The sequence below is a fragment of the Lontra canadensis genome, unplaced genomic scaffold (genome assembly GCF_010015895.1).
Source record: "Lontra canadensis isolate GAN:19392208 unplaced genomic scaffold, GSC_riverotter_1.0 scaffold39, whole genome shotgun sequence".
Lineage (NCBI taxonomy): Eukaryota > Metazoa > Chordata > Mammalia > Carnivora > Mustelidae > Lontra > Lontra canadensis.
In genome coordinates this window covers 8,618,046-8,641,939 of record NW_022631033.1, presented here as the reverse complement: position 1 = coordinate 8,641,939, position 23,894 = coordinate 8,618,046, and the positions used below count along the sequence as shown (strand labels likewise).

The window sequence follows — 23,894 nt, the reverse complement described above, 5'->3', positions numbered from 1 at the left end:
GTATGTAAGTTTGTGGAAACTTTTGTCCTTCATTTTTCAGAACTTTTTAAAATGTGTTTGCGTATAATTTAGGTAACCTTACTAATCAAGCCCACTCTTTTCTCTCTACTCCAGTACCCATTTTAGTAATTAGTGATTTAGTAGCTAAATGATTCTGTAGTCTTTTACTTAATGATCTTCCAAAACGCACTCCTCAAGTTCTTTGCAAAATATGAAAAGTTTGGACTGAAAGAAAAATAACTTCACTTCTTTGGTTGGTTATTTAAGAAGAAGAGAGGCCCCATACGTGCGTTAAGTTCATTTTGAGTCCCGGTTTTTTATGGGACCCCAATTAAGACATATTCTATAATATGTTTTAGAATCACATCAAATAATAGTTTGGAGGCAATATAATTTAGTATAGAAGGATGTAGTTTCCAGGATCAGACATTATGGATTTGATTTCTGACTATACCATTTATTACTTATGAGAATTTGGGCAAGCCCCCTCACCTCTCGATCTCACTGCCTCATCTGTACTGTGTGGGCAATCACAGTGTGGAGAGGATTCGTAAATTAACACATGAAATACTCAGAACAATGCTGGGCTGTGGTGAGTATACAGTAAGTGGTAACTATTCACCCTCATGATCATTGTCGTGCACATAACACAACACACTGACACGCTTAGGCACCCTCAATACCACATCTGCTCCTACATTCCCTAATTGGAAACAAAGCTTATGCCCAAGTCAGGACAAATGAAACAACAGCCACATATTCCTTCTGTTGGCGAAGGTCTGACCCCACAAGTCCCTTCCTACAAACATCAAGTCTCCTTGGATAATTTCCACCACTACTCATTTTTTCCCAGATCGTTTCATAACATAACACAGGGATTATATAAACATGTACATTCAAGTACTTTTAAAATTCACCCCCTCCCCAAAATAAGTAAATAAATAAATACCTTAAGGAAAAAGAATAAAATGAAAATACACCAGCAGACCTGTGTACTCTGTGCTGGTGGATTTATGTGTCAACTTGACAAGCCTCAGGGATGCCCGGTTCTGGTAAAACACTGCTTCCGGGGGTGTGCGTGAGTTTGCTTCTGGAAGAAATGAGCACTGGATTCAGTAGACGAAGAGATCCACACAGGCAGGATCATCAAATCCACGGAGGGCAAAAAAGAGCAAAGAGGAGGAGGAAGGGCCAATTCCTACTCTCTTCCTGAGTTGGGCATCTGTCCCCTCTTGGTCTTCTACCTGGGAGCTCCTGGTTCTCAGGCCTTTGAGCTCAGATGGGAGTCTGCAGACCACTGGCTCCCCGGGTTCTCCAGCCTTCAGACTCGTGCAGAATTACACCACTGGCTTTCCTGGTTTCCAGTCTGCAGATGGCATACTGTGGGATCTCCAGCCTCCATAACCAGGTGAGCCAGTTCCTATAATAAATCTCCATGTATCTGGAGATTAATAAATCTCTATTTATCTGTATCCGCACGGTTCTGTTTGCCTGGAGAACCCTGACCAGTGTATGCGCATCTGACACTTGCATTACTGCGCTTCTCCCCGTGTTCTGGTTACTCACGTGATCCCACACAAGATTTTCTCCAAACACATTTTGAGAAGAAAATAAAGCGAAAGGTCTTTACTGAATGATTGCTCTACACACACCCACATTCACTTGTTTCCATCTTTAAATTAGCAACTGTGGCTTCCAGAAGAAAGTTCCATCTAGAGAGGAAAGGTTAGTTTTCCCACTTAGAAGCCACAAGATAGAACTGAGTAAATTAGCTGGAAAGCAAGAGGAAGCCATTTTATCTTGATGCCAGCTAAATAAGTTAATAGCTAACATACATGAATATACACCCTCCCCCGATCCTGCTCAGTAATTAATGTATACTAGGGTTACCTGCTTTTGATAAAATTATCTATAGGGCTTTGACTAAGTAAAATATTGCAATAGTCACAGGAAAAGTCTGCTCCTTTGAGGATGTTAAAAAGTGATAGAGATTAATTCCATGATAAATGTAGTTACACACAGAAATGCATGGAGTGCTGGAGCAGTCTAATTTTCCCAGGGTCCTTTGCTTTCTCAGGACTCAATAATAAACCAGAGGAGCAAAAGGTCAAGGCAGCTTTGAAAATCTCCCCCTTGCAAACAGTTGGGGCTGAGAACGGGGTGTGTCTGCACGCAGCAATGCCTATGGTGAAAAACCACATCATCTTCTCCTATCTCAGATGGCTACAGACAGAAGGATTCTGGCAATGAGGCCAATCACCACCTCTGCTGTCTAACTCAGCCTTTCCAGATCACCTGGCTTTTCCTCTCACCGTTCAGAGATGAAGAAAGTCAGGCCGTCGTCCTGCAGATTTGTCCCTTTACACAAATCATTTGAGGAAGACAGAAAAGCTTCATTCTCTTTAACTATTTTGTTTTATTTCACACAAAGAAAATGACATGACCGAACAATTTTTTTGGCTTGGCTTTATTTTGGCCACTGTGATAATTGAAAGTGTAGAACCAATCAATGACACCTCTGGCTAAAATTTATTTCTGCGGAATATCCCAAAGGAGTGATTTCTGAAGAATAATATGCAGCCTTCAATTTACTTTATCACAGCTGGATATGAAGTTAAATCCCCGGCTGGAATTTAACCACCCAGAGCCAAGCGCCAGATGGCTTATCCGCACCTCAACCCGACAGCTGTGCCCTGAAATGCACAGCTGGTCTTCACATTTGAATGACAATATTTAAATGATAACATTATGTAATGCAGAAAAATGTGTTTGGGTAGCATGGGTCTTGAAAACTAGATTGCACAGTTGCTCTTAATAGTAAATGCACAGGCTCCGCTGCGAATTCACATTCCTTCTATTTGTGCTGATGGGTCTTGGCTGGAGATAAGAGTTTACTGCCACATGGAACCATTCCAGAGCCATTCATATCTGCCCATAATGACTCTCCTGGGTACTCCCCATGTTAGATTTCCCTTCACATAAAAATAAGCATAACATAGTTTTCATTGTGAAGCTGGAGACTTTTAAAATTTCGCGATAATTGATAGATAGCGCGTCCTGCCAAGATGGAAGAATTAAAAGGTACTTGGTCGAAAGCAGCTGCTGTAGAAATTCTTCAACAGTTTGGGGATTTTATTATTCATTCCCTAGTTGAGTCACAAATATCACCGGATGACAAACATAACAAAATTAACAGCAAAATTCAGCCCCTGAAAACAAAGAAACAAAAACCTGCAGAAAGGGCAACTCTCAAGGAAAATGTGTTTTTGAGTGTATTTCAGACATGAATGAGAAATCTGACAGACTTCAAGTGAGGGACGAATGAATGATGTGCGAGGCTTGAACTAATAAAAACACGGAGAGGTAAGTTTTCTATTTTCACAATTTGACCGGGGTTCCCTGTGCTGCTGCCTAAACTTTGATGAATGTATGCACCACCCCAGTGACACGAAGAAAACATCTCCTGAATATATATCCAAAGTCATCGTGGACACGAGAAAATCAAACACTTGTTTAGTAGAAAGGAGACCTGGATAGATTATCTCGCTGCTGCTTTCACTTATTTAACTTCTGTAAACTTCAGTTCCTTCCCCAGCAGCACGGGGCCCTCCTGGGAGGACCTGTGTGTGAACCGCTCGAAGACTCAGGACGGGGGTGTATCCCCGCTGTTTGGTTCCCTGGGGGACCCCATCAACAGCACTCCTGTTCCTCACCAGACTCGTGAGTCAACTGACTGTAGAACCCAGGAGGGGCAGAGGCCTGGGGATACTTTCAGAACTAAGAAAGGCTAAGGCAGAGGCTGTCCCTTATTTTGAGAGTCCAGTGGGCTTCCTGGAATGAAACCTAGAATTGGCCAACTTAGCCAGCCCGGCAGGAACACGCAGGAGCAGAGAACGGAGCCCCTGCATGCCTTTCCAGCTCCGTGGGATAAAGGGCGACAGGTGAGCCGCCCTCCCCTCCCCGCCATTTAGCCTCCCAAAACGGATCAGCAACAAAGAAGGCTTCTATGTGCATGGACCACCCCCGCCTCCTGCCCCCAACAGGAGGAATCCGCAGCGTGGGGAGTGTCCTCCTGAGACCACCCGGAGCAAGACAGATGCCGCCCTCATTAGAATCAGAAAGTGTCAGAGCCGTCCAGTCATGAACTCAAGGCCAAGGTCACTCAGTATCCAAAGTAAAAAACATATTCCTTATCCCATTTCTCATCCTGAGTTATGTCTGGCTACATCACTCAAAACAGCTTGGTAAGGAACCATGTCCTTTCCTCTTCTTAGACCGTACAGGAAAGCCTCAGCCAGTCTGCACATCTCTTCCTTCAAAACCTACAATCTCACCAGTCACCTTCACTATCGGCATCCTATTAGGGCAGACCCAAGCTGCTGCTTGTTTTCCTCTGGGGGCTTCCGCTGCCCTTCAGCATCCAGTCTATGGGGTCAGGACTTTAGGGAAGTCCTACCAGAAGAGGGATTTGTTTGTTAGGATCAATCCAGGATCCAAAACATATAAAAACATTCCTGACACATAAAAAGCAACCAATAAATATTTTTGAAAAGAAGAAAGTGAGGAAGGAGAGGGGGTAGAAAGGGGGTAGGGAGAAGAGGGCAGGGAAGGAAGAAGGGAGGGAGACAGGAGAGGGAGACAGGGACACAGGGAGGGAGACAAGGAGGGAGCAGGGAAAGAGGGAGGGAGGAAGAAGTAAGGAAGACAGGAGAGAAAAAGGAAGGCAACGCCTGCTGGGGATCCTCAGGCTAAAGATGCCCCAGGCTGTAAGCTTCCCCTCTCCAGTTTGAGGAGCGAATCTGCCTTTAAAGCCCAGAATGCTGTAGTCAGCACTCTGTGAAAAGCGCTGTTGTAATTTATTACAACCTCCTTATTTTCCAACTCTCTAGTCCTTGACTTCCACTAAAAGGGGCACTCTGCCCATCACTAGCATTTCCAGTCTTTCAAACCCTTCCACTTACCAACTGTGAACTCTCCATCACACACACACACACACACACACACACACACACACAAAATCTCTCTCTCTCTGTTTCTCCCCCAGAGCTCAGGGCTCCGTCTGGACTTTGTCATTATCAGCAAGGGCAGTAAATTCCCTATCAAACCAAGTAGACTCCCTCTCTAAAGAGGGATAATTCTCACTTTCCACATTATAATTTAGGTGCCTTAAAATGATATGGGAGGAAGGCAAGATTGCAATAATTAGGAATCACCAATACCAGGCTCTTTGATTTAAAAACAGATCTCCATTCATGCCCCCCAATCTTGGTTGTTCAATTACTGCCGTCTATATGAGACTTCCCATAATGACTCCTCTAAAACCCCTCACCAATTTCTCATCACCAATTCCATTTCAAACCTGCTAGAATCTTGGCAGGTGATTTCTACAACTCCTAGAAAAGATCAAGATTATCAGGCGGTAAGCCCCCCATTTTCCTTTAATCTCTTATTCTCAAAAATAACCATCTTTTTATCCCAGAGGGAGAACTGCCTTTTTCCTCTCAATCTCCCACTGAGCACCATAGTCTTAATTCTGAGGTTGAATGAGGTGCTTTGATCCTTGAGATCTAAATAAGATTGGCTCAAACTCCATATTTACACTCGGCTGAAGTCCAAAGTCCTTCAAAAAGTTTCTAGAAATTTACAAAGGTCCTGAATTCTCCAGGCTGCCTCAGTAGCAGACCTCTCTCTCTCTCTCTCTCTCTGTATTACTCCTATTATGTACTACGCTGACCCAGAAGTGACATCTGGACTTCAAAACAAAAAAAGGAAAGGAAAGAGGGGAAAAAAAAGAAAGTGTTGTTGAGTCTCACTGAAAAGGCCAAGTGACCTCATTTTGGCCAATGAGAAGGAAGCAGCCTTCTGGGGATAGGATCTGGGAATGCTTCTGTCCTCCTGCTAAAAAGGGTGGGCTGGGGAGGACAGCAGCCCTTCCTCCCACCCCCTGGGTTGAAGGTGGATGTGTCTGGAGCAACAGTAGCTGTCTTGTGACCACAAGACAACCAAAAAGTTATGACATTTTGGAGTTACTGAACCAATGCCTGCAGTTTTTACACTTATTGTTTTGCGCAAGAAGAAAAAGAAGGAAATGTCTTTTTTCTAAAACTACCAAGTTTTCTCTTCTTCACTACCTCAAGCACTTACAGGTGCTAGGAAGTTTCAGAATCACAGTGATCATAACCCTCAACCTATGAATTGCAGACTTCAAAGATGTCTGATCCAAGTATTGCCTTTACTTTCCCTCCAGGAAATGGGGCACCTACACCAGCAAGTGCCATCAGGGCTAGAGATGCAGGGATGGGAAAGTCAGTTCACAGTTATTTTACCTGTGCCCAGGAGTAAATGGTAAAGATGGTGGGAGGGCCCGAAGCCCCTTCCTCGGAGTGAGGCCTCCTGTGACAGCACGCCCTCAAACCACCTGACTCCTTGAATTTGCCCTGAATACAGAGACGGGCCAGATCTCTCAATCTGCCCTGATTCTAGGAAACCCAACTATTAGTAACAGACGGACATAATGGCTCACCCACCTGAGCCATGCAGGAGTCCCAGACTCCCACTCCTCACCCTCACCTGTGATCCAACGTGACACTATTTTAATTGCTACAGTCTATCGTATAAACTCAGTGTAAGGCTGGACAGATTAATTCTGAAAAAAATTTTTATATATAAAGACCTACTATTTAAAAGGCAGCAGAAAACAATAAATTTTGGTTCGGTCATAAATGAATTTTATACCTCCATTAAAAGTGATGCTGTACAAGCAGTTAGGGGTTTCCTGGGATGCTCAAAGTAGTATATTTGTTGACATGACTGGTGATTACATGGGTGTTCATTTTATGCAAAATTCTTTGAGCTGTATATTTATCTTTTATGCGCTGTTCTAGATTTATATTATATTTCACAATATAAAGGTTTAAAATGGTATAAAGACTATTAGTGACATGCAAATAGGTTAAAGATACCTTAAATAAAAAAGCAGGTTACACAACAATGTATAGAACGTCCAGATTTTTCACCAAATGGATATATCCTACCTGTTAAAAGGCAAGTCATCTGTAAAGACTGTGGAAAATATATACTTCTAAAACAATTAAAAATAAATACGAGGTCACATATAAGATCATATTTTTTTACAACTCTTTATATGAACCACTGGGAAGTAACAGACTGGTTGGATGGGTATACACAGGGTCCATCTGTGCACCGGAGTTTTTTTTCCCATTTAAGTTATGATCAGCATAAGATTTATTTTAAATAGTGAGCGCTCTCTGCAAGTCATCGTTGTTTAGAATTTTGCTTTTTTTTGTTAAATTTCTTCATTAAAATAATCTGTGACACTAGTTAACAATGTCAAAGCAATGTTTAAAGTGGTCGGAAGACACCAGTGATTTTTTCTGTTGCCCTAGGCCTTTATTATTATAATGGATCATGTTCGTGAAGACATCACAACATTATAAACAATTGCCATAAAAAAGCAGATTATACCATGTTAAATGATCTACTATATCCTTGTTACGATGACTTTACTGTAGCACTGGCCCAGGATTAGTATTACAAATTGAAAATACATTGTATATAAATTATTTTGAGACAAGGTCACTGAACAGGCCAATATTCCATCATACAGTCTTAGCCCATAAGTCACTAAGATGACTTTTAAAGGTTAAAAAGTCAAAAACAAGTTTAGGACTTGAATCTGCCATGGATTTGACAAACGGTTTCAGGGGGCATAAACCGGAAAAAAAAATATTTCAGGAAGGAAGAATACTTTCTTTCCTCATTTATAGAATAATAACACCTTAATCTGTACAATGAAAGATACTCTAATTTCATCCAGAACATACAATCAGGGAGTAATGCTCAAGTGTTCCCAGATTAATGCGAAAATGGATTCAACTTAGAAACACAGTACCTCGGGGTTCCTGGGTGGCTCAGTGGTGAAGCCTCTGCCTTCGGCTCAGGTCATGATCCCAGAGTCCTGGGATCGGGCCCCACATTGGGCTCTCTGCTTGGCGGGGAGCCTGCTTCCCCCTTTCTCTCTGCCTGCCTTTCTGCCTACTTGTGATCTCTCTCTCTCTCTCTGTCAAATAAATAAATAAAATGCTTTAAAAAAAAAAAAAAAAGAAACACAGTACCGCGAATGCTCTAACATTAGCCGCCCTCATTACTTACAGTTTGCGAAACTGACAAGAGCAAATGCCAATCAAATAAATAACTTGTATTTAGATAACCCAGGTCCAGTGGGGAGTTTCTGAAAAAGAAATTATTATTTCAATGCCAAGTCACGCTTACAGCTTTGAACAAGTAGCAAAACACGGCATGTTTCTCAAATGGATTTCACAGCATCAGTGCAAAAGCCGGAGGGGATGGCTTAGTTTTTTAAGCCTCAGATTTGAAATACCTAGACTCCCCGCAACTATGGCGTTAAATCCTCTGTGGAACCACAGCTTCAAATGCTATCAGGAGAGACTCAACTCTTCATCCCTCTGAGACTGATAAATTGAAAGCCATGAAGTTTAGAGGAAATGGAGGGGAGCCTGCAGCTTCTTGTACCCACCTGCACACCCCACACAGGAAGACTCCATTTGTAACATCGCTTAACGTTCCATTTGAGGCTGTCTCCTTGGTAAGACTGGACAATGATGTTTTCAAGACATTCGGAAATCTCACAACCCAGCGATGGACCATTTTTATAAACACTTAAACCAAATTTTAGACAGCTCCAAGTGGAAGGAAAACCTGACTTTTAATTACCATTTAAGACAGTCAAGGAAATGCTAAGTACTTCCTTTAAAATGCATTATAGGTATCTGGCCAACTCTTTATAATTCCTGTAGAAATTTCTGAATCACAGATTGCCTTCTTTTTACTGCTTTGTACATTTCTGGACCGCCTCCTCCCTGACATCACTGAATGGATGCTGGGTAAGTGCCAATTAAAGAAAAGAATTTTATTCAATCTGCAAAGTACTCTGCCTTTCTCTCACAACCCCACCCTCATTTGCAAACCTTTATAAGACAAAGTAGAACACTCTAATTTTCTAGGGGTTTCAGATAAAGGGAGCCTCAGGAAGAGTAAATGAGTATACCAAGGCTGATGGGTTGTTGGCCCACGTTTTAAAAATCTATGTCTTTAGAATCTCCCTGAGAGTCTATTCTATCTTACTGACAGTTTTAAGTTCTACTTAGCAACATAAACATCTTACCAAAGAAAATTATGTAACGGGGTCTAAACTTAAATAAAAATAACAAATAACTAATTCTTCTATCAGTAAAGCTACATATTTCTACTGGTATGTATAATAAATAATTTAAAAGAATGAAAAATTTGAGAGGACGCTAGGAAAACCCTGGGCCATTATTTTTTAAAGGTCTGCTACCTAATTAATTCGTTGATATCTCCTTTCACTTAGATTTACCTCAAAACAAAGCATAAGGATCGAGTTATATGAAAACTTAAGAGTAACATGGTACTTCTGAGACTAAACTCAAAACTATTCTCCAAATGTTAGTCAACGAAAAATCAATCCGTTAGGAATCCAAATACCCAGGGTATGACAACATCTTTAAGACAGAGCTCCCGACATGACTCTAAGTTTAGGTTAACTGGAGAGCAGACCCACTGGGTATTTTAACGGATGCTAAAAAGCCTCCCACTAAGTCAGATTCCTTGGTGGTGGCATATTAATTATCCTAATTATAAATACCCTTGGGGAAGCGGACCTATTGAGACTCTTTCCCAGACATTCCCACTTCAGAATAATTTAGCCGTTTTCCTTGAACCAACAGATGAGTTGCATTTCTCTATTAGGAATTTTGAGTTCAAGTGGGGAGAGAGTACTATTAGAAAAAGAGTAGGCTTAGTAGAGGTAACAAAGTTCAGGCTCTTTTGGTCAGAAGAAACACAAATGACTTCATTACAAGGCAGGACCTACAGGGAGCAGTGGGCACTGAGACCAAACCTTCATGCATTGTATTACACAATTTTTCGCTGAAGCCATGTCCTGGTTCCTCATACAGCAAAAATACTAAGGCTCAGTTCAGGTGCTAATGAAAATTAATTTAAAGCACATGTATGTTTCCCTTGCTTTCTTATCCTATTTCACTCCCTCCTTTAAATTTCACATGGCATTAGCTTATCCTGATTATACCAGCAGAGATGACTTGTTCCTCCTCCAAAATCCCATAGTGGGAATGTATAACACTTCTCTTCAATTGCACTTTCCTGCCTTGGGATACTTCTTCCAGACCATCTTAAGCTGTTTAAATTGTGTATTTGATTTCATAGCAATGAACCCTTGAAGATTTTGAAAAACCTCGCAACCCCCACCAAGTTAATGCTTTAAAAGTCTGGGTAAATCTGTAAATGCTTGTCAGAATTACTTGATGATGTGGCTTCCTTTGGCAAAAGTCAGGTATTCCAGAGCTCCAAAGGGATTCCTGGTTCACGCCGGCCCGTGTGCTTAGACAACCACACTGTCAAAATGAGTGATCTCTACCATGTGTGTTGCTAAAAACAAGGTACCAGGTCTAAAAATGAAGTTGCTTATGCTATAGCTTCTATCACCAAACCAAGAGTTAATTATAGTCTTGGCTCTTCCCAGAAACAGAACCTTAACCCACTCAACCAGGAATCTCCTGATCAGTGCCAGTCAGGTAATCTACCTGGTGGTCCCCCGATGTCCCCAGAAAGGAAAATAACCTTGGAGTAATTAACCTACTTTTTTGCCTGCTCTAACTTTCCTTGTCCCCACCCCATTCTCCCTATAGAAGTCTGAATCTGTGCAGCTCGTCCAAGCTCCCTTCCATCTGCTAGATTGGATGCTGCCCAATTTGAATCAATTTTTGTCAAACGAACTCAAATTTTTCAATATGCCTCACTTTATCTTGTAACAGTTCTGGGGTCAGAAGAGAAGAATGGAAGGAGGAACAAGCAACCACATGAAGGTACCTGTGAGTCCCGAGAGCTCCGCCGTTTTCCTGCTGCCTCTGGACACGCTGGGAGGCTCCTGATGGATCCGCAGCTTTTGCATTAGGAGCTTTCAGACTTCATCTGAGAGTTCCTTCTTCCGGGCCAGGTCCGACCTAGAAACCGGACCGGGTCTGACTTCGAAACCAAGCTAGGTGCCCCTTGGAAACTGGACCGGTCTGACTTGGAAACTGGGCTAGCTCCTAAACTGGCTGTAGTGGGACTGGGTCTGGCTGAATTGGGTCCAGTGTGAGGCTTTGGGTGAACACAATTTTGTTTTATAGCTGAATAAGCAGGGTAAGCTTACCAAAAATAATCTTGAATTGGGGCAGCTACAATGGAGAACTTTAAACTACTTTAGACAACCTTATCTATTAAGGAGCTGTCCTAGAATAAAAGGGGTCTCAGTGAAGCACTATCATAAAGGGGAGAAGGAAGATAATTTTTCCTCCTCCATAGTTTCTGGGGACCAGGAGGAGACCAGCTGGGACACTCCACTCCCTCTGTAGCCTACACACAGAATCCTAGGGAAACGGGCAGAAGCTGGCAAATGGCAAGAATTCTTACCAAAATCAGCTTTCCCAGATCTCCATCTGCGGTGTCTGGTGAGAGAGGGAGGTAAAATTCTACTTTGTCCCTTCCTTTCCAAATTCAGATTGGCAGGCAAAAAAGAATTGAAGAATTAGACCTTTGAATTTGTGCCACAAGGATTTGCTTTTGGGTACCCACTGGCTGTCAATCCTTTCTCTCCTGGGTACAGCTGCTGCCTTCCTGTTTGTCTCATTTTGTGTCTTGAGAACTTGACTTGGCACCTGTCAGGCTTGGGCCCAAAATATGGCCATGCAGAAAAGCAGGTTGCTCTCAGTGTGCCCTACTGGTGGTTGCCAGCTCTCAGGAAAATTCGTCTTTCTCTCTTTTGGTTATCTTTGAGAGTGGCTCTGGATCTTGGCAGGGTCATATTCGTTGCACATTTTTTGAGGATGCCCCTTATATGTAAGGGTTGTTCAATACGGTCAGGAGCATTTACTGTTTGTCTCAGCTGAGGCCCATTGAGACATTCAAAAGGATTATTTTTAGTGTAGCTCTATGGTCAGAAGGAGGCAGCATTGAAAACTGATCATCAGAACTTGACAGGAAGGGGTTCCCTGGTGGCTCAGTGGGTTAAAGCCTCTGCCTTGGGCTGGGGTTATGATCTCAGGGTCCTGGGATGGAGCCCTGCATTGGGCTCTCTGCTCAGCAGGGAGCCTGCTTCCTCCTCTTTCTCTGCCTGCTTCTCTGCCCACTTGTGACTCTGTCTGCCAAATAAATAAACAAAATCTTAAAAAAAAAAAAAAAAAAAAAGAACTTGACCGGAAGTTTTTCTGCCTTCTCCCAGTGGCTAAAATGAAGCTCTGTACCCAGAGGGAAAGGAAAGCATGCTGAAGCCTTTGTAAAAAGGATTTCCTAAAACTTTGCAAAGATACACACAGCCCTAAAGCTAGAACACCGGAATATTCTTATTTCCATCTCAGTCAAAAATAGTCGCCCTGATACAGAGATGCAAATTGAAGCTCATAGAGCTGAAAGGGCGGGTCAGCCAGGGAACACCACCAGGATGGAACCGAATTCTTTGAGGAATTAAATACAGCTGTAGGCGTTACCCACATCAAGTCTTTACATGAAAGGCGGCTCTGGAAACAATTCACAGGCCACCTGTTCTTTTTATCATCCCCCAACCTCCCCATTAGTTACAAAGATGTAAGTAAACGTTTACAAAGGAAGTTTCCCACACTATATTGCTTAGTGTATTTACTTAAAAACCGTTTTCAAGATCTTTGATATTTGTCAGTGTGTGCTTTCCTAACGCGACGTCTCCATCCCACCTTGATTCAAACATGGGTTTAGCCCTGAAAGATGTCGGGGACCAGGTGAAGGACGTTCCAGAAGGAACCGACCTCGCCCTGGCGCCGCGGGAGGATGCGGGGCCCTTCGGGGACCCCGCGGAGCCCGCGTCTCCGCCGTCTCAGCTCCGGGATCTGCAAGCAGAGCGCGGCCTGCGAGCGCCGCGGCTGGGAGCAAGCGAGCCTCCCGGCGCTCCGGAACTGCCCGAGCTGCGGCAGGGATCCCCCGCTGCGTTTCCAACTTGGAACTTTTACTTCAACTCTTTATTTAAAGGACAGTGAGCGGAAACCGAACAAAAATCGTCCTAACGCAACCCGGGGCTGCATAAATTCATTCCAGGCTCAGTCTGCCTTTCACAACGGGGGAAAGCAATAACTCGGCTATTTAAAAAAAAAAAAAAAAAAAAAAAAAAGAGGAAGAAGAAATCTGTAGGACCTCAAGAGCCCGGGAACCCCGAGCCCAAGCTCCCGCAGCTCCCGCGGCCCAAGGCGGCCAGGTCTCGCGAGAATAGAGGGAGCCGGGCCGCGCCCCCGGGGAGTCGCCGGGGCCGCGGGCTGGGCGGGGCGCCGGGATCACGCGCTCCGCGGGCAGCCGGCGGCTCCGCCCCTTCTCCGCCGGGCGCGCGGCCATGGCGCGGCGGTGGAGCGCTGTCCTGCTCTTGGTGCCGCTCCTGCTCGGCGCGGGGCTCGCGCACAGCTCCAGCCCTCTGCCCCTGGTGCTCAACACTTGGCCTTTTAAGAATGCAACCGAAGCAGGTGCGGGGCGGCGCCCGGGGCGGGGACTGCGCTGCGAGGGCTGGCTGGGGGGCGACCGGCCGGCTGACACCTCCCCCCCACGGCGGGCATGCGCGCGGGCCTGGGCCAGCGCCCCCGCAGCCTCCGCTCCCGGGCCCTCCCGCGCCTCCTGCACCCGGGCGGCTCTCGCAGTGGACGCCGAGCCCTGCCTGCCGCTGCTGCTTTCCAGGTCCTCGTCACGTCACGATCCGCCCTCCGTTCGGCCCCGCGCATGCTTGTTTTCCACCCTGTTGCTGGCCTACAGCTGCTAGGGCCTCCTCTGGGGCGCCTCCGCTGTGTACCTGACATCCATTCTCTCCCGGGGCCTGTCTCTTGTCACCTTTCCGCCTGTCAGACCCTTCAGCTCTCCCCAGTATCCTGAACTCAGCTGCAGCTTTGCAAACGGCTGTTAATTTTCCAAAGCGCACATACTCTTTTTACATTTACTTTTTGTTGTTGGTACATGCTGGCATGATGTAGTTGCCACCGGGAAGTAACAGTGTTTCAGTCTTGGTTGGCCGTTAAAATCATCTGTGAAGCTAGTTTAAATACCCGTGCCTGAGCCCTACCTCCTGAGATGTTCATTTAACTGCTGGAAACAGGACCTCTGCGTTGTTTGGGTTTGTTAAGGCTTCCTAAGTGATTTTGATTTGCAGCCAAGATCGAGAACCACTTAGCTATCACCTCTTTCAGGAAGCCTTCCTTGATTTACTGCCCTTATGTCCCGTCGGAGTTAGGTGCCTATCTTATATGCTTTGATTCAATCCCGTACATACCATGATCTTATCAGTTATTTATGTATTGAGGCTTTGTTTCATTCATTCCAAGACCTACTACCCCAAGAGTAATTTCAGACTCCTCCCCCGTTGCTAATACAACTTATTGGGGCAGAATTGACTCGGGAATTCGGTGGAGCTAAGTGTCAGTTCTAGGCGGCACATAGGATTCAGATAAAGTGAAAAAACAAGGCAAACTGCTGCGGTGAGGAGACGGAACAGGAAGTCCAGCAGCCAAGGCAGGGGACATATAAAGGTCGCCTGTAGTGAAAGGGGAACTTCTTGAAATATACTTTAAAGCCTGTAGGCCCAGTAGTAAAACTTAAAATGACCAGTAATATCTCCTTCCCTTCAAAGAATTCTATTTTTATTAATGAAGACCTTGACCATCAAAGATCTTTTTTTTTTTTTCCTTCTCATGTATGTACATTTCCTTCTCAATGTATGGGACTTCACAGAAAAAAATACTGCTAAAATCATGGCCACTGGAGCCAGAATGGCTTTTAAATCCCGGCTCTGCTACCTACCAGTCGTGTGACCTTGAACCTGTTACTTAACCTCTCGGGTCTGCTTCCTCCTATTTAAAATGAGGATAGTAATTGTACAGTACTTACCTGAAAAGCTGTTGTGCACATTAGTGGACCAAGAAGCCATGTGAAGCCCACGTTGTCATTATCTGCTGTTAGGGTATGGTTATTGAGACTTGCTGTGACTGCTGTTACCTCAATAAAAGTACTAGCTGTATATATTTTTAATAATCTAATGATGCAGAAGAAATTTATAAGACTATGATTTAATGAATTTTCTATTTAGCTGCCTTTTAGTGGCTTCACTTATAAAACTGAAGGAGAGAAGACATTCCTTACACAGCATAGAAATATTACCAAGTAAAAAACACCAACATTCACAGTCTATCAGTAACCAGGCTTTAAATTCTTCACTGTAAATAACTGCATTATATAATTTTGTCTACCTCCTTTGTAGCGTTTACTAAACTAGAATTCTGTTTAACTTAGTATAAATGTGATTTTTTTAATATGAGCTCTCAAAACGTTTCTGGTTTGTTGCATTTGGCACCGAGAAGAAAAATCAGTATGTAAGCCAGCACTCCTGGGGTTTGATTACAGCATGGAGGACGTTAACCTCTGGAGGCTCTGCCCTGGATGCGGTTGAGCAGGGCTGCGCCGTGTGTGAGCGCGAGCAGTGTGACGGCACCGTGGGCTTTGGAGGGAGTCCCGATGAGCTCGGAGAAACCACACTGGACGCCATGATCATGGACGGGTAAGAACATCGATGAACCTACTGAGAGCAAGACAGAGGCCTGCGTAAGCTTTGTCAAGTCAAAACCCCTAGCTTATTGTATCTGGCCAGTCCAGACACAAGGAGTTTCCCCCTCATCATCATAATAGAAATATCACATGGAAGTAGGTAGTCTTAGAACATACAGAATCCCAAGCTACGAATGACCCAAAGCCTTAAAACCCCTTTCGGAAGCTGCATTTAAATTGAGTCAGGAGTGGGCCGCCTGGGTGGCTCAGTCGGTTAGAGCCTCTGCCTTCGGCAAAGGTCATGATCTCAGGGTCCTGGGATCAAGCCCTGCACTGGGCTCTCTGCTTAGCAGGGAGCCTGCTTCCCCCTCCCTCTCTGCCTGCCTCTATCTCTGCAAATAAATAAAATCTTAAAAAAAAAAAAAAGGAATCAGGAGAAACAGAATGGCAGTGCTGTTGTAGTACGTGGTAGTTGGACTTGTGGTCTGTTCCTTAATCTGTCTGCTTTTGGGAATCTGTATCAACTTCATGCATGTGCTAGCCTGGTAACGTTAAGATGGTGGCGTTTATCCTACAAAACTCTTGCTCCCAGTAAACCAGTATTGTTTCATCTTTGAACCTGTGAAAGTACCTTAATCAGTTGTATGCACTTTTCTTCTCGCAGCACGACTATGAATGTAGGAGCGGTAGGAGATCTCAGGAGAATTAAAAACGCGATTGGTGTGGCTCGGAAAGTGCTGGAACATACAGCACACACGCTGTTAGTGGGGGAGTCAGGTATGTTTTTATGACACTGAAGCTTTATCTAGTCCTCTGTCTCTTCTGTTCCTCACTGTGAACAAATAAAATCGATCAAAGCCGACCCAAGTTCAAATTCCATCTGTTTTATGTAGTATCCATTTACCCTCAGGTAAGTTACTTCTAAATTCACACTTCCTTCATCTTTAAAATGGGATTTGAAAAACCTAGTTCATTATCTGTAGATAGGTAATGGCTGGGCGGAGGCGAGAGCTGCACCATTTCTCTCCCTGAATTCACTGTATCGTGTGAGACCACGGAGCATTCGTCCCAGCCAAAGACGGGCACCAGAGCAGTTATGCTGTGGCAGCTCTCTTGCTTGAATGTCTCCCAAGTTGTACACCAAAGATCGTGCAGTGATCTATAAACAAAACTACTTTTAAAGGATGAATTAGCTAACTCCACAGCTAGGCGTCCTTCACTTTTGCCAAAGGACGGAATTAAAAACTACCTGACCAGCTAGAGGATCTGTCACTCACGCGTGGAGTCCAGCTGGCCCTTTGGTTGGTGTCTAAGCGCCAGGCACTGCGCCCTAGTTAGAACGGTAAGATTCTTGCTGGGTGAGACGGGTGTGCAAAAAAGGAGATCGTGAAGGGGGGGTGGAAAAGACAACCAAGAACTGTTATAATATACACCCCAGGGGTCTCCAGGAGAAGAGATGGGACCTGTGGCATGTTGAGATCTAGAAACCGATGTCCTTAAAACTACTTGTGTCTGAATGTTCTTCTCAGTCATTGTGTGCATCTGTTTGAGAGACCGCTAACCAAGAATGCTTCCTGGACAAGTATTTTATTTAGAAGGTAGTGCTTAACTAATTTACCTTCTTCTTTTCTTCCTAATCTCTAGCCACCAAGTTTGCTGAAAGTATGGGGTTTGTCAATGAGGACTTATCTACCACTACTTCTCGAGCCCTTCACTCAGACTGGCTTGCTCGAAATTGCCAGCCAAACCACTGGAGGGTATGTAGACCCAATTTGTTAAAAGTAAATTGCCAGACAATATGACCGACATCCCGTCTGCTCTCTGTTGGCTACCTGTTCATAAAGTGCTGGTCGTTACCCTGGTTGCACTTGAGAACCAACGATTTAAGTCGACTCCCTGGGCGTGGATGTTCCAGAACGTTCTTTAGCTTGTGCTAAATACATCTGTGGAGGAACTCCTGGATCCTGGCAACAGTTCTCAGACTGGGACCGCTCTGCTGTGGGAAAGAGGGGGTGGCCTCGGTCAGAAGGGCTCTGTTTGTATTTCCTTGCAACAAAAGGTTCCAAGTCTTAAAAAAAAAAAAAATCAGAGTTTAGAAACCATTTGTCTAAAATATTTCTTAAATTTTATGTGTATGAAGTATGCCCAGTATCTTGGCCTTATTGCCTAGATCTATACTATTAGGTGACTAGTGTGTTAGTGGTGGGATCATTTGTCTTTAAATCAATGGGACTTTTAGCATAAATCTGTTTGTCTTTGCAGTCCAGAACCCTTCTGCGCACTACCTTAGTCTCTCATCTGTGTCTTCTCCCAAATCCTAATTACCTTTGAGTAACCAGCGAGTCTCTGGGGTTAGCATTTGAAGGAGGCTAGTGTATAAAACTGGGTCAGGGGAGGCAGCAAGTGCACTAATGAGTAAGACCTGAGTAGCAGGTTCCTGATTAAATACTAATCCATATGTACAACCTAAATTTATGAATTTGAATCATTTTCTTGTATCTTTAAATCCATAGAGGAATCTGAGTACAACTTAGAATATGTTCATATGAACCTAGCTTTGAAATAAAGAGGGTTTTAAAATAGATTTTGCTTTAAATCTCAGAATTCTTCTTTGGCCAGAGAACAAATCCTGAAATTTAAAGGTCAGGCTGTGTACCTAATTCCTTTGAGGATTAAGATCTAATACAAAAATCTTCATTTATATCTGCCATCATGTGGAGAACTTTAGCCATATAAAGAGAAAAATTGGGGATCTTTTCCAGACAATATAGATGTCTATTCTGTATTATATAATTCTGAGACTAGACTAGGTATTAAATAAAATTATATCCATCTGTTCACATAAGACTTAGCTGATCTTTTGTTTTTAATTCATACCTTTCAGTTACCAGACGTCATTTGGATTTCTTACTAATGTTTCATCATTGTATGTGACTACTTGCCAGTTGCTAAAATGAACCTTTCTAAAAACTAAAACTTAAATCTCGTTCGCAGAATGTTGTACCAGATCCTTCAAAATACTGTGGGCCTTACAAGCCACCTAGTATCTTAAAGCAAGAAGGTCCTACCTGTAAAGAAACAGGAGATAATTACGGTCATGATACAATTGGTAATTTGTCTTTTATATAATTTTTATGGTTAAAGTTCAGCCATTTTTAATTGTCTATCTGTAGTTCTTAAGTTCTTAATCCTTATTTATGTGCCAGAAGGTGAATTTAACTGTTTTGGCTGCCAAGTAAGGCCATACATGGCTATACATATGTGCTATGTGTACACACACACACATACACACACACACACACACACACACTTTTCTTTCCATTGCATCTGTATACATTTAGGTAAATTACACAAGGCCCCTAAAATCTAATGTTTAACCACTCATAGATTTTTAAATCTTTATTTGATATGTAGGGGTTTTTATTATTCATTTATTTAAGTAATCTCTACACCAACCTAGGGCTCGGACTTTTGACGTTCGGATCAAGAGTCACGTGCTCTTCCGACTGGGCAAGTCAGGCACCCCTGTTTGAGATGTAGTTCTTTAATAACTTTATGTTTGCCACATTCAAGCTGTCATGTTGAAAATTTCCATTATTCTGTGTCAAAGACTTGCTCTGGAATTACCTTGGAAAGGTAACTGAGCAATTTGAAGAGTAAGGATCTGGAAAGTCTGCCAGATGATGCTATGACAGTGGGTTCTGAAGCAGTACAAATTAAGCAAGGGGTATAATTTTCAGCATTCCTGAGCGTCTGATTTTCTTCTACCTAAATTATTGAATGAGGATATTTATATTACCAGCTGCTCAAGTATTTGTTTAGATTTGAGGCAAACCTCAGAGCTGACAGCTACAGTAATTTTTTTTTTTTTAACCTTCTAGGCATGGTCGTAGTCCATAAGATGGGGCGTACTGCTGCTGGTACATCTACAAACGGTATAAAATTCAAAATACCTGGGTTAGTGTTTCCAAAAGAAGAGGTCTTACAAATACACATTGAGTATAAAGCGGCACATGCAGGGTGCTCAGGAGAGATGCAAAACGTAGAGTTCAACCCCACCCGTACCGCCGGGACAAAGAAATGTGGAGGCAAGCAAAGGAGTAGCTGCTACAGGCCAAAGGCCTGGGCGTTGTAGCCCCTGCCATGGAGCTCAGGGATGGCAGGGGTTGTCTGAGTCAGCTGGCAGTCGGCTGGGGGGAGGCCAGCAGAGAGAGGCTGGGGCCCAAGCCCGAGCCTGGGGAAGAGAAGCGAGCACCTGGGCTCAGGCACGCACAGACCTGGGGTAGCGCCTACTCGGTGCAGGGCTCCCACCAGAAGAAGAGAAATTGCATGGACGTCAGGTGCTTGGGCGGGGGTGGGCAGAGGCAGCTTTGGCACCTTGCAGGAGGTCCTTAGTCAGTTTAAGGATTTCTGGATTTTATTTTGAAGTAGTAGAAAAACATCCAAGGTTTATTCCAAGGAAGAACCTTGGTAAAATACTGGCACATGAGAGAGAAAGCAGGAATAGATTGTAGCTGAGGGAAACCAGTGGTAACCTATTGAGATAGTCCAGAAATTCGATGGTAAAGGATGGTAATAATTGAGTAAGAATTTTTCAATAATTGTAAGATTATTAAGGTAATAATTGTAAGAATCTGTGCCATCTTGATATCTAACGAGCTGGCATCTGATTCTTCCATCATTAACTGGGGTTTGTGGCAACCTTTGTTGACAAACTAATGAGAATCTTTGCTCCCTGTGTCCTGACGAAGAATTAACTTAGAACAATCATCAGCGGCAAAGTAGAAACACCCCCTATTGTTGAAACCTCTCGTAAAGTACGGGGGCATTCACCCTTGCTTTTCCTGTCCTAAATTTTTGTGCTGCGCCCTCACAAAGTCGAGTAGGAGATTCGCCGGTCCCCGGAGCGGGTGCCTACGCGGAGGACAGCGCGGGGGCGGCTGCAGCCACAGGCGACGGCGACATTCTGATGCGCTTTCTTCCCAGGTGTGACTTCTCCCTTTTCGGGCCTTCCAGATCTTGACCAGAGATGGTGTCTGTCAAGACAGAAAATAACTGTTTGTGTTAGGCTGTCTGGGTTTGTGTGCACAGGAGCTTTCTAGAAATTCTGCTTCCATACCCCTCACCTCTTATTTTCGATGGCGATAATTTAAGTCAGCCTTGTCCTCTGAAATAGCATATTTCTTGCTTTACTTCACAGATGAAAATACTTACGATGCATTCAAATCATTTATGTAAGGCCACCGAGTAAAAGAACTGTGGTAAGGGACACCTGGGTGGCTCAGTGGGTTAAAGCCTCTGCCTTCCGCTCAGGTCATGATCTCAGGGTCCTGGGATCGAGCCCCGCATCGGGCTCTCTGCTCAGCGGGGAGCCTGCTTACCCCCCACCTCTGCCTGCCTCTCTGCCAACTTGTGATCTCTGTCAAATAAATAAATAAAATCTTAAAAAAAAAAAAAAAAAGAACTGTGGTAATTGATAAAAGTACGGAAGGCAGTCACTGTGTACAATTAATTACTGAAAGACGACCATTACAACTGGATGTTGTTGTGCACATGCCCACCATTTCCCCCATTAATTGTAGCCCCATTTCTTATTTAAACGTAATCTCTGTCCTTTAGGACTTCTGGCTGCTATGACTAAGTACCAGTTACCAGCCAGAGCCAAAAAGAACGGGCATTTAAAAAGAAGGGGTAGACGAGTTGAAAAGATAGACATTGTATCAAGGTTTACTCGCCTTCATGTTGACGCTTTCACGGGAATTACTGACTTCTCCTTATGTATTTTATCAAATGTGACTGTTCCAATGGTTTTAGATTTCTAACTTCAGGTCACAAGTTTGGACTCTGTTGACTCTGTGATACTGAAGTTATGCCTCTGTTTAAATCAGCTACCAAGCTGTAGACTATATGAGAAGAGGAGAAGATCCAACCATAGCCTGCCAGAAAGTGATTTCCAGAATTCAGAAGTATTTTCCAAACTTCTTTGGGGCCGTGATATGTGCCAATGTGACTGGAAGTTATGGTGAGTTTTATTTGGAATTCGTATTTGCGTGAGCTTGTAAATGTTGTTGAAAACATACACTATAAAATATCGTGGTGTAACTTGCTCCTATCCAATGAAAAACAGGGACTGTATAGGGTAGGCACTGGGTCAGGGTTAACTCTTGATCTTTCAGAACCCCCAGAGTGCTTAAATACACCTAATCCCCCGCCCCCGCCCCGTCTGGCTCACTCTCCATGCTTATGACCCAGTGTTGGGCTCATCGTTCTTATCTCTGACATGGGTCCACCATGAAATTCAGCTTCAGCTCCGGGACCTGCTGACATGGGCTACTCTAGTCAAATGCTGTTATTAATTGGAGGTCGATAGGGACGAATGATCTTCCCTGCTTCTTTTCCATTCATTATATTAATGTCTCCTTTAGATCTTGGGGCTCCAAGGTACCAACTGTATTACTAATTAGTAAACCAAAGAAGTCGGCAGAGTTATTTTTGGATGCATTTGAGGCATGTCTTTTGCTTCATTTACTTTCCATACAAGCCTATCACAGTTGCAAAGTGTTTCAAGACCAACCACTGCCGCTTCTCATTAGTGAATTTTCAGATGAGGAAGATACATGGCTTACTGAGCGGGGAGCCTGCTTACCTAATTATTTATATTATAATTATATAATTATATTATATATATTATATATATAATTATATTATATATATAAGTATATAATTATATGTATATATAATATAATTATATATATAATATATAATATAATTATATAATTGTATATATTATAATAATAATTTATATTATAAATTATTACCTAATAATAACTTATTAGGTTAGACTGCTTATTATTGTCCTTTGATCTTTACTTCCCACAGTTCTGTATTTGAAAAACTTGTTTGAGGAATTCCTTATTCTTTTTTAAGTATTGAGATAGCAAAGTCAATAAAAGTGATGGCCGGGGTGGGGGGGGAGGCTTTATGTTTAAAATAAGTCAGTTTGATTGATTCCATCTTAAGAAATAAACCTCAGAAGGCTCAAAGTTGCATTTAACAAGATGTAAAAATGACAATTATGTAATTGTAGATGGACTTAAAATTGACTGGTTATCTAAAGCGGTGGCATTAGAAGGGGACCGTGCAGGTGTTTGGACCAGGGAAGAGACCCACATTGCCATAGATGGGGAGGCAGTAAGGTGCACTGGGGTAGACTCAGGTATCTTGAAAAACAGCTGTTCCTGTGGGAGAAGAATGGAAAAGAACAGGGAGCAGGAGGAGGGGAAGATTAGGGCTGAAAGAGGGGCATGTCTCAGTGGTTAGGGAACTAACATTTTTAGCACTTGCGTAAATTATTTTTACTAAGAAAAGGATATGAAGCCGGAGTAAAGCAGTAGTAGCAAAGACAGCATGTGTGTGTACCAGCAGACACCCGGCCTGTACTCTGAGGTGGGAAGAGATGGCTTTCCTCCCCGCCGTTCTCTCCTTTCCTGGCCTTGCACGCTCCCCTGTGGCTCCGCTGACTTCGGGACCATGACAGCCGGTGGCCAGGCAAAGGAGCCGTGTCTGTATTGGTTGTAAAGATGTGCGTCTTCTGTTTACCCAGGTGACTTTCTCTTCTCTTGGCCCCAGGTGCTGCTTGCAGTAAACTTCCCACGTTTACTCAGTTCAGTTTCATGGTTTATAATTCTCTGAAAAACCAGCCAACTGAAGAAAAAGTAGACTGCATCTAATCCATCTTTTCCGTCGGCGTCTCTATTTAAAGAGGAAAGAAACAAAGGCTGAAAAGGTGACTCACTGTCCTCGGGTTCTATGCCTCACGCATCCTACCTTCCTTGTGTAAAAGAGGCACAACAATAAATGTGTGCTGAAGCAGCACTTTCCCTTTCTGTATCCGACATGGTTCTTGGAATCTTTTCATTTAAGCTTTGTCTCCCCTGAACGTGAATATGTATGTGAGTGTTTTGTATATGTTTACATTTTAAGTGCTATTTGGATTTCTGCTCAACGTTTCAAGACATTGCTACCTTGGGGATTGATTTCCACATTGACGTATTAAGGACAAAGGAAATAATGTGTATTTGGATACTTAAAATAATGAGAGTGTCCAAGGTTTTTAGACCCAAAAAACAAAATAATGTTGAGTCATCATGATTAGTCCTGATTCAGTTTCATTGCCCTACAATGATGGGGCTCTTATCACTTCCTATCACTGAGGAAGCAGATTTAAG

The 23,894-nt window shown here is 43.4% G+C and overlaps 1 protein-coding gene and 1 long non-coding RNA gene across 5 annotated transcripts; one reads left to right on the top strand and one right to left on the bottom strand.

The window, feature by feature from the left end:
• Positions 1 to 7,735: 7,735 nt before the first annotated feature.
• Positions 7,736 to 11,643, bottom strand: LOC116874947. The gene is made up of 4 exons (XR_004384094.1): positions 11,536 to 11,643; positions 10,951 to 11,084; positions 8,136 to 8,251; positions 7,736 to 7,912 (listed from the first exon to the last, which is right to left on the bottom strand). It is a non-coding gene; the product is annotated as an uncharacterized LOC116874947 (long non-coding RNA).
• Positions 11,644 to 13,477: 1,834 nt separating this feature from the next.
• On the top strand, positions 13,478 to 23,556 carry AGA (aspartylglucosaminidase). Of its 4 annotated transcripts, none has more exons than XM_032869851.1 (9): positions 13,478 to 13,604; positions 15,526 to 15,679; positions 16,331 to 16,443; positions 17,311 to 17,423; positions 18,661 to 18,775; positions 19,548 to 19,601; positions 20,553 to 20,652; positions 21,555 to 21,688; positions 23,296 to 23,556. In XM_032869851.1, the coding sequence occupies exons 1-9, from the start codon at positions 13,478 to 13,480 to the stop codon at positions 23,394 to 23,396; spliced, it is 1,011 nt and encodes a 336-aa protein (XP_032725742.1). In that variant the 3' UTR covers positions 23,397 to 23,556. The 4 variants fall into 4 exon arrangements, with proteins under 4 accessions (XP_032725742.1, XP_032725741.1, XP_032725740.1 ...); XM_032869850.1 differs by having other exon boundaries at positions 19,548 to 19,623; positions 20,545 to 20,652; XM_032869849.1 differs by having other exon boundaries at positions 19,548 to 19,754.
• Positions 23,557 to 23,894: the final 338 nt, after the last annotated feature.

What these genes read in the sequence shown, in the direction of transcription:
- AGA (XM_032869849.1), top strand. Translation starts at nt 13,478, where the DNA reads ATGGCGCGGCGGTGGAGCGCTGTCCTGCTCTTGGTGCCGCTCCTGCTC. An exon ending in GCTGTTAGTGGGGGAGTCAG is followed by an intron (nt 16,444 to 17,310) that starts GTATGTTTTTAT and finishes CCTAATCTCTAG; the next exon opens with CCACCAAGTTTGCTGAAAGT. An exon ending in CTGATGCGCTTTCTTCCCAG is followed by an intron (nt 20,653 to 21,554) that starts GTGTGACTTCTC and finishes TGTTTAAATCAG; the next exon opens with CTACCAAGCTGTAGACTATA.